At 52.6% G+C, this 10,223-nt stretch overlaps 1 protein-coding gene across 15 annotated transcripts in view; it reads right to left on the bottom strand.

Moving 5' to 3' along the window:
- The window catches only part of Phldb1 (pleckstrin homology like domain family B member 1), a 46,731-nt gene that overhangs the window by 35,069 nt on the left and 1,439 nt on the right, over positions 1–10,223 (bottom strand). For 14 of the 15 annotated variants that reach the window (XM_010629317.2, XM_010629318.2, XM_019208196.2 and 11 more), the window contains exons 1-4: positions 9,592–10,217; positions 6,170–6,250; positions 5,399–5,522; positions 4,374–4,544 (exon numbers count right to left, since the gene is read on the bottom strand). In XM_010629317.2, coding sequence (XP_010627619.1) covers positions 4,374–4,544; positions 5,399–5,522; positions 6,170–6,250; positions 9,592–9,636 — 421 coding nt within the window. In that variant the 5' untranslated portion in view covers positions 9,637–10,217. Of the gene's footprint in view, positions 1–4,373; positions 4,545–5,398; positions 5,523–6,169; positions 6,251–9,591; positions 10,218–10,223 lie in introns of those variants that run through there. The other variant, XM_010629320.1, reaches the window with a different exon arrangement.

The following is a 10,223-nucleotide window of genomic DNA, read 5'->3' as shown; positions in this document are numbered from 1 at the left end:
TGCAGCTCCCGGAGCCGGAGGAAAGTGGGGCAGGGAGGAGAGAGGTTTGAGGGAGGGGACACTGGAAGAAGCCCTGAGAGGTAAATGGAGACCCGGGCGTGGTGGCGCTGGTTTATGCTTCCAGCACTCGGGAGGCTGAGGCGAGAGGATCGCCGTGAGTTAGAGGCCAGCCTGGGTTACATACTGAGTTCATAGCCTTGTCTCAAAAAAGAAAAAAAAGAAAAGGAGGTAGAAGATAAAGAGCCAGGAGGTGCTTCTGGGGAGGGGCAGGATCTCGGGTCTCGTTTCATAGCTTAGTCTGGCTTTGAACTCACTATGTAGCCCAGGTTGGCCTCGTAGTTGAGGAAATTCTCCTGCCTCAGCCTCCCAGCCTCAAACTGGGAATATAGGTGTGCACTACCACACCCAGCTGTGCTTCCAGCATAGGTCTCACCCAAAACCCTCTAGTGTAGGAAGGTAGTAGAGGTGCCCTTCCTATGTGGGGAATGTCGCCACCAGAACCTTCAGGGATGCACCATATTCGTTCTCCCAGTGCCTCGAGGCACACCAACACTGCTCACACTGAGTAACGAAAGCACCTCATTATACACACTGTGTCTCTTACACACACATTCTTATACACTCACCCCCAGCTCCAGCACTCACTCAGGAACAGCTGTCCTTTCTCTCAGCCCTTGAAGAGACTGAAATAAAAAGCCTCCACAGAGAAATAATGAGGAAAAATTTCCACCCTTGCTGAATAGTACACTCCCACCCACTCACACTGCCATACTACACACACACACACACACACACACACACACACGCACACACACACGTACATTCACTTACATATGCCCACAAAACTCATTTCCTTCCAAAGAAAAAAGGAAGACCCATATAGGGTCAAATGCAAAATGAGTGGAGGCTTTAAAGTTAAAAAAAAATACTCCTCAGGAAGAGTGATTCATCGGTCTGGAAACTGTGATGGCCAGCTGGACAGTCCCAGGCAGCCTGAGCAATGCCACTAGTGAGAAACGCCAAGGGTGTGGGAAGCTGAGCTTTATAGTATTTGAGCTGTTTATCGACTTCTTACGGTAGAGAGAAAGCTTGGAGACTTTCTTCCCAGTTTACAGAAGTAATTGACAACTGCTGGGAGAAGAGAGGCCCAGTGTCTTAGGTCCCAAAGAGAGGCATCTGGATAACCTAGGAACCTTGGCTCCTGAGCTACCCTCCTCCTCTCACCCCACAGTCTCCACCCCACCACCAAGGGGCTTAGGAAGTAAAGGACACTTACAGGCAAGGACTGGCAGCACACGGCAAGAGTGGATAGGGGCTAAAGGTACAAGATCCCAATGATAAATGGAACTGTATTGTTTGCTTTAAATGTACCAATAAACTTAACGAAGAAAAAGAGTGGATAGGGACTAACTGTCTAGACATCTTGGGGCCCTGAGCTGTGTGGCTTTCTGGGTTCCCCCCTACTTAGTCCCCTCCCCAGTCTTTCATGTGGTCTGGCCTGCAGTGCCAGGGTGGGGCAGCCTGGACCTATTGGGCCTTATTTCCTTGGTCCCATTCCCAGCCCCACCCCTTGCTCTGTAGAGAAGAGGGCAGCATGAGCTGTGCCAAGTGCCTGCGTCCAGGAGTGGAACCAACGTTCCCCTAGCTCCCTCACTTCATGCCCCCATGTTCATAGCTCTAGGCTAAAGGTTGGCATCTGCTTTCTGCCAGCGTCCTTCCTCCCTCGGCCCAAGCACACTCCTGCTGGAGGAGCCTGTCACAGCCATCCCTGCTTGTCATAACTGTCTCTCCAAGTTGTCTGTGGCTGGCACAATGCCCAGAATGATGCTTCCATGGCCCGGCCAGCCTTGTTATTCCCAAGATATCCCTCTGGTTTTCAAAGAGGAGGGTCTCATCTACAGGGCTAAATGAGGGCTATAAAGCAGAGAAAATGATGGTCCTTTTTTTTTTTTTTAACTCAGGGGATTCAGAGCCTTTGCCCTGAATTACATCCTAAACCCTTTTTCTTTTCTTTTCTTTTCTTTTTTTTTTTAATTTTGAAACAGTCTTGATAAGTCACTAGCTTGTTCAGGCTTAACTCAAACTTGAGATCCTTCTGCCTCAGCCTCCAAGAGTGCTGGGATTATAGGCATGTGCCACCACACCCAGCTATATGGCCCCCTTATACACACACCCACAAGTAGGCATAGGGCCAATGAGTTCTAGTCTACACACAAGGGTACACACAGACATTTTGGTTCCCTCAGTCCCCGTTTCACCCACACCAACCACTTGAACATGCTTATCCATAAACACAAGGAAAGACACAAACAAACAGATGCGCAAGCCCTGCATCCCAAGAATATCTGGAGATATATAAACACACTCCTGTTATGGAGACACACAGAGATAGCATATGCACCCCTGAGCCACCCAGTTTCCAAGGAAACGCACTCCCAAGAATGTCCGGAGTGGGGCCAGGCAGGGCTGGGCTTGGTGCCTTGCTCTAGAGATGAGACAAGGAAACCCTCAGCTCCTGGAGCCCAGGGGAGGGGGGCGGCTGGGGAGAACACCCATTCCTTTGTGCCTCCGCCTACCCCCCTCAGGCTGCCAAGCTTCAGAACCCAGCGAGCCCAGACTAGAAGGCTGAGGGTGCTGGGAGGCAAAGGGAGTCTAGGGTCAGAAGAGAGTGGGAGGGTACATACTTGGCAGGGTGGGCTTCTGGGGTCACTGGGGCCACAGGAAATGCTTAAGAATTCCATGGTGGCCTCAGGCCCTCCCTTTTCTCAAGAGCTAAAGATGTGCTGGGAAGGCCAGACAAGAGAGCATCACATCAGTCCCTTCATCCTGCTTGCCACACACAGGACGAGAATACTCTTACCCACGGAAGCCAGGGGACTGGGGACTAGGCAGTAAGGGCTGGGCCGACTTTGAACTCTGCCCTGCCCATCCTTTCTGCCCTATTGTCTCGCCCGCATGCACCCAAACCCTGGAGTGGATGCATGCTCTCTCTGAGACAGGGACTAGATAGCATTGTGGCCAAAGCCCCAGTTAGGGACGCTGAAACCCTGGAGAAGGACTGCAAAGGTGCTTCCCTCAAGCTGGGCATCCTTGAATGCCCCGACCCCAAAGGCAGCGAGCAGGAGTGGGGTTTGACCAGTTCTTAGGTCAGCTGTGAAGAAATGGGCATGTAAAGGTGTCAAGGGATGTGCGCAGAAGGATCTTAGGAAACAACGGAGTGGGGGGGCCCTCCAGGCAATGAGAGTCCCCAGAAAACAAGGCTCCAGTGGGTCCCTCTGATGAGAGCAGAGCTCAGCCCAGAACCCACACCCTCATGTTCACCTCACCTCTGACCCCCAACCAAATCTGCTTTTTCTCACTCCCCTAATCTCTCAATTCGCTGTATATATAAATCGATGCCCAGAAATGTTTCCAGGGTGAATACACCTGGCCTGTCAAAGTGCCACCTGGCCATCTATTGCCTGCCTGGTAACCATAGTAATTAGGGGCCCTTACACAGCAGGGCCTCCGTTGCACAACAGAATGGCCTGGTGCTATGGGAAACAGCATGGTTACCATATTCATGACCCAAAAGTCACTGTTAACAGTCTTGTAGCAGGAGCAGGCTGCTTGTCTTCAAATTTTGCCTTCATATTCTACTCTTCCTCCATCCCCACAGTGGGTTTTGTGCTCCTCTACACCTTCTCAAAACAACTCCCTCTTTTTTTTTTTTTTTTTTTTTTTTTTTTTGGTACTGGGGATCCAACTTGGGTCCTTCTGCTTGCGAGGCAGGCGGCAGACCACTGAACTAAATCCCCAGCCCAAACAACTCCCTCTTGACATCACTGAACAATATCTGATTCCTCCCTATTATTTTTTTTTTTTAATTCAGTACTGGGGATTGACTTCAGGGAGTGCTGAGCAATATCCTCACCCCTTTTTTACTTTTTATTCTGAGACAGGGGCTCACCAAGTTGCCCAGGCTGGGTTCAAACTCATGATGTGCAGCCTCAGCCTCCGAGATGGCTGGGCCTACACGTGTGTGCCACCATGTCCTGCCACTGATGACGACGCCCTCTTGCTTCTGTTCTACCCGCTCTCCCCCAACAACCACTAACAGCCCTCTGGGCAGGGCCCTCTGACAACTAAAATCTGAACCCTTTCTTTCTCCATGGTGTAGGGAAGCAAGGTGAGGGCAACTAGAAAAGAAAGGCAGGTTGGAGACAAATCTGAATGCTGGGTGGGGGGAGTTGAAATGTTACATCGAGAAGCAACAGAGTATGGCCATTCAGGCAGTTACCATAGCAACCACTTCAGCCAGCTTCTCCTGCACCCAGCATTTACAAGCTTTGAAACAGAGGCCCCTTCCTCAGTTTGAGGGCGTCAAGCCTTACCCTGAGTGAGCCGGGTTGGCTGCTGAACCAGGAGCCCATCAACAGTACAGGCGTTGCCACAAGGGTAGAGGGTGAGGGTACCCCGCAGATTCTCGATGTAGCAGTGCTCTGGGGCCAGGCCTGGACCCTGCAAGGAGATGTCCTTGGCTGCAGAGCCAATCACTGTCCTCCCTGGAGACAGGAAGCAAACTGAGTCAGAGGGGTCCAGGCTGAGGAGGCAGGGAGGAACAGGAGGAAATACATTTTCACTTCCTAGCTCTACCCACCACTGGCCACCATACTGGGCCCCCTGAGCCTGGTGAGCCAGTAACTGATAGCGCTGCTCAAGCAGAGAAAACTGCCTCAGAGTGGGATGGCCCGGAGGGCGCAGGAGCCGCACTCCCCTGAGGGAGTAGAGAAGGAGTCCTTCTTTTAGAAAGACCTCCCTTAGCCCCCAAACCACCCCTTTGTATGCTCCTTTTCCCCTTCTTGCTACTTCTCCCTCTTTTCTTCTAAATCTCTTTCCCTCCCTTCCTTCTGCAACCTGCAACCCATCCCACCCATCCTCCCTCTCCAGCATTCCCGTGCTGCCTCATCCTGAAACCCCTCCCTGGCAGAGCCCCTGGGATTGGTATTTGGAGAATGTGGGGAATGCAGACATCACCCGGGCAACAGGTGCAGCCAGGAGGGAAGAGGGAAGGTAGAAGCTGGGGGCCGGAGAGGGCCATGCCAGGGCTCCCCTTGGGGTATGGTGCCCCTGCTCCCATTTTTCCATGCTCCCCCAGCCCAGCCTCCTAGGCTAGGCAGCATCTGGGAGTGGGCCCCCTTTCTTCTTGGCTACACAGGTAGCTCAGAGCAGTATGCTCTCCTGTTTCTCTTAGAGCTCTTCCTTGTTTCTAACAGATCTTTAATCCCAGTCATGGAGCCAGATTACCAACCAGAGAAGGCAGACACAGAGGAACATTGCTGGTAGATGGCGGAAGAGGCCCGAACTCAAGCAGGGGCCTGGCCTGGGGGTGGGCAGGTAGGACACCTGGTCCGCTTACCTTCCTCCAGCGGCAGGAGGGTGATGGCAGTGCTGAGCCGCCCACTGCCCAGGCTCACCAGGTGGGGTTTGTCTGTTTGCACTTTCAGCCCCTTGCCTGTCTCAATCAAGTCCAAGGGTCCTTTCTGCAGGTCATGGGGGTGGAGAATGAGCATCATTAGAGACTCCAGGCCAGCACCTTACCTCCCTGGTCACAGTCACACCAGCACTCTCTCCAGCCTCAGTTCCTCTCCAAAGAGCTGTGAGGGTGCTGAAGGGTTATGCACAAAATCTTAGCCAGAGCATTATCCCCCTAAATCATAATTAGATCTGAATCTAGGCCACTAACTCGTCCCAGTGGATTTATCTCAAGTCTTGGCTCAACTGCCCCTTTGTCTAGAACAGAAGCAAGGCGGGAGGGGTGGGGGAGACAGGGGTACTGGGAAGGTGGAGGGGGCACTGTAGGAGGGGCCAGTCCAGCTCTGCAGCCTCTTCTGGGGCTATCTGTAGGGCTGCTGCTTGCTCCTGCTAAACTAAACTACAAGGGAGGGTGGAGGCACAGATCAAGGTGATACAGCCCAGCGACTATCTGTAAACTGCTTTCTGACTTTCAAAGAGGAGTTTCTGGGTGAACCAATTAATCTGATTCAGATAAAGACTGAGCTCTTAATAGGCTTAGGACCAGAGGAAGGGCACAGAGAAACAGAACTGCTGCTCTCATCCCGGAGCTGGAGGCTCAGGTGTGTAGAAAACCTGAAGTGCTCTCTTGCCCCACAGCCCCAACCCCACTCACCTGCACCATGGCCTGGGTCTTGCATCCAGGGCCTACATGGCTCCTATTGACAGCATCCATGGTCCTAGGGCTCCAGAGCTCCTGGGGACACAGCATAAAGCAGGTGAGAGGGAAAGGGCAAGGAAGAAGGAAAGTGGCTCTGTGGCAGGGTTCTCCGGGAACGAACAGCACCAGCCACCATCATTCCCAGCATACTCGTGGTAAAGGAAAGGTGGGGGAGGCTACAGAGATAGGGGGAGAGGCGGTGCCTGGTCTCAAGCCTCCAGCCACAGCACAGACACCACAAAACAACAGTCCTGACCCTGGCCATCACAAGCACAGAGCCTCGCCTGTACTTCTAGGCTTTCTTACTCTATGCTACTCAGAACCCAGTTCTCAGCAGCTGAAGACTGACGCCCAGCTATCTGGATCCTTATGCATGGTGAGGAAACTATTTTAGTAGGAAGAACAAAATCCAGTGTCCAAAACCCAAAGACATTGGTAGCCAGAGGCCACTGGGTGGGTGGCACGGCTGAAACAGAAGCTTGCTCCTCAACCTTTCCTTCTCTTCTCTCTTTGTCTCTTTTCCCAGGGGTCTTCTTACTAGGATGCTTTCTTAAAGCAAACACAGGGAAAACCCAGCCTTTCCTGCCATCTCTGTATATCTCAACTCCTGTACCTTCTCTTCCTCAGAAATCAGCTTTACCCCAACACAATCAGCTCCGAATCACAGTGGTGACTATCAAGAGTGCAAGACTCGGGTTCCTACCTGGCTTGGTGCTGTTTGGGGGAGCTAAGACCCTTAGAACCAGGGATAAAATAGATTATGCAGCCAGAACCTGAGTTTCTCAGCCACCTACCTGCCCCTCTTTCCCTGGCTCATGTTTTTGGTACCTGAGACTGTAAAGAGGATCCTGCGTGTATTAACACGTCCCCATATACCCGTCCCTTGGCCACCTTGCAAAGGTGAGAAACTTACCATTGGCTACTGAAATGTTACTGGAGATAGCTGAGGCCTGGGGAGGTGGACCCAGGAAGAATCTCCCTTTGCTTTCAGCCATCACCCAGATGGATGACTTACAGAGGAAACAGGGGAAAGAGCCAGCTACAGCCATGGAGTTACTATATTTACCATCCCAGCTTCCACCCTTCCTGGCCTGTACCACATAATCTCTGTCACCATTTCCACCCAAGCTGGCTGAAGAGAGGCCAGCACAGTGCCTGGGACCCACCTCAAGACTGGGAGGAGGAGAAGCAAAAGCCATTAACCCCACCATGCCCTAAGCTGGCTTGCTACCTCCCCAGGAATTCTGGCCACAGGAAAGAGTTTCCAAGGACAGAATGCAGTACTGCTTTCTTAAACTCAGGGAAATCCCTCAGCATTTCCCAAGGGAAGAGAATGGGTTAGGAAAAGGAAGTTCATGTAGAAGAGTGGGAAAAAAAACCAAACCAAAATAGGGCCAGGGATTTAGCTCAGTAGTGCTGTGCCTGCCTTGTCAGCCTAAGGTTCTAAATTCGATCTCTGGTACCAAAAAAAAGAAACAGAAAAACAAAATAATAAACGACAGTGAAAGGAAAGTATTATCCTTTAGTGGGAAAAGTTTTAGAATGGGATGAAAAGTCTTAAATTCTATCCTGAAGCTGGGCATAGTGGTGCACACCTGTGACCTCAGCACCGAGAGCAGGAGAATGACTGTGAATCTGAGGCTAGTCTGGACTATACATCAAATTAAAGACAGCCCGGACTGCCTACTAAGACCCTGTCTCAAAATGCCTAAATAAATAAATAAATTCCACCTTGAATCTATTAGTCATTAGCTATACGATCTTGGATAAATTATTTCAGTTTTCTCATTGTTAAGTCAATATTCTATAAAACTAGGCCAGTTGTGGTGGCACGCGCCTGTAATCGCAGCACTTGGGAGGCTGAGGCAGGAGGATTGCTGTGAGTTTGAGACCAGCCTGGGCTACATAGTGAGTTCCAGGTCAGTCTCGACTACATAGTGAGACCCTGTCTCAAAAAACAGAACAAAAGAATTTCTATAAAACCAGAATAATTTGGGGGGCCTGTTTCTAGGGATCAAACTGAGGACCTTTTGCTTGCGAGGCAGGCAGTGGCACCACTAAGCTAAATCCCCGGCCCTAGAATAATAATTTTTGAGAGGTTATCTAGATCAGTGCCTGCCTGGGTTAAGGGTTAAATTCAAAGAGACTGTAAATGGACAGAACATTTTTTTGAAAAGGTGTGTTAGAAAAATTCTAAATTTAAATGTGATGATGGTTGTTCAGCTCTAAACATACTAAAATCATTTCATACCTACATTGGGTAGATTTTAGGGCATATAAATTAAATCTCAATAAAGCTGTTAGGTTTTTTTTTTTTAAGGACTGTCTGGAGATTGAGGTAGTATACTAAATGACTCTTCATGAAACGCAAAATACTATATAAATGCCAGTTGTTAGTACGACCTGTATAACCTTAAGTAAGGCACTGTGGCTGTGTGGGCCCCTGTTTCTCCATCTGTCACTCCGGAGTGTTTGTCACCATCGCTCTTTAAGGTATTTAGGGGTGTTCATTTCTTTATACCAAAGAACTTCAAGTGGAGATAAAGGCCGTAAGGAAAACAGTTTGAAGGGGGAATGATTGATTAGAGAAGGAGAGACGAGAAAGCAACAAGGAGGTTAAAGGAGAGGGAAAGATAAGGAAGGAGGTGTAGGGAGAAGATAAGAAAAGATGTAGAGATTGGGAGGTGTGAGGCTGTGGCCCCATCTCGGAAATTTAATCCAGGTGAAGTGGAAAGACGACCAACGTGCCAGGAGCTCAGGTCGTGCTGTGACAGAGGGGTCTCGCTGCGGCCCAAGGAGCCGCCACCTGAGGGCGCCCTCTCCCAGGACCCCCCGGCCCCGGCCCCAGAGGCGCTGGCTGGCCCGCCTCCATCCCACTCAGCCGCAGCGCCCTAGCCCGGGCTGTAATTACCACCTCGTCCTGCCCAGACTCCGCGGCCCTTCTGGGAAACCCTAGCAAGCTCTGCTACCAAAAAAAGGTCCCTGAGGCGCAGGACCGGCTCCCGCTAACCCTCCCACATTCGGGTACACGGGACCAAAGTGGCAGAGGCCTAGGTTTCCCGGGCTTGGCGAGCTGCGGCGAGGGTCCCCGCGTGCAGGTGACCCGCTCTGCCCCTCTGGCCTCCTCGCGCAGCGGGAAGGCGCAGGCAGCCTCTCCACCGAGCGGGCTTCAGAGTCACCCCTTGGGGTTCTCGGCCCCGAGCGCGGATGAGGGAAGGCAGGGCGCGGGGAGCACCCGCTCTGGCACCAGCAGTCGCAGGGAGAGGTTCCCGGCTCCCGAGGGGGCCCGATGTGAACGCTCCAGAGCCGACCCCAGAGCGAAAGGCCGGGCTCCCCGCGGCGCCGCCGCTCCGACCTCCCCAAACCCCAGCCCTCACCTGGGTCCCCCGGATCCAGCCGAGGCCTCGCCCAGGGCGTCGCATGGCTGTGGTGGGACCCGCGGGGCTGAGCCGGGATCCTGTCGGCCCGCTGCGGCCTTCGCCTTCCCGGCACACATCCGCCCTCGGGGAAGGGCCTCCGTTAGAGGAAGGAGTCGGGGCCGGAAGGAAACTGAGGCTAGGAACCCAGCGGGCAGGATGCCCAGGCGGAGCAGGGCAGAGCGAAGGTGTCCAAGGACCAGGGGCGGAGAGAACTTCAGAATGAGAAAAATGAGGCAGAAAAAGGATCTGCGGGGGGACAAGGAGGGGACACGCAGGGATTCGGAGAGGGAAGTGAAGAGCAACAGGGTGAGGGTGAGGAAAAATGAACCGGGAGGAAGATACCGAAGGCAGAGGAAGTGGGAGACGGGACAGGGGCCTCAAATGGAGGGGCTGTGACCGGCAGCGAAGACTGGGAAGCCCCGGGAGGTACTGAGGGGTCGGCCGGCGCGGGGGTGGAGACTGGGGTCACCCGCTCCTGGAAGGAGGGGAGAAGAGAGGTCGGCAGCCAGGGGACCGAGGCGATCGAGCCAGGGAGCGACGTGCGTGTCCTCTGTGGGTGTCTTCTATGGGGCACTGGAAAAGTGCGCCTC

The sequence above is a fragment of the Fukomys damarensis genome, unplaced genomic scaffold (genome assembly GCF_012274545.1).
Source record: "Fukomys damarensis isolate Sample0158 unplaced genomic scaffold, DMR_v1.0_HiC HiC_scaffold_16, whole genome shotgun sequence".
In the NCBI taxonomy this organism is placed as follows: Eukaryota; Metazoa; Chordata; class Mammalia; order Rodentia; family Bathyergidae; genus Fukomys; species Fukomys damarensis.
The sequence above is the reverse complement of the archived record's forward strand: the minus strand, read 5'-3'. Positions and strand labels throughout refer to the sequence as shown.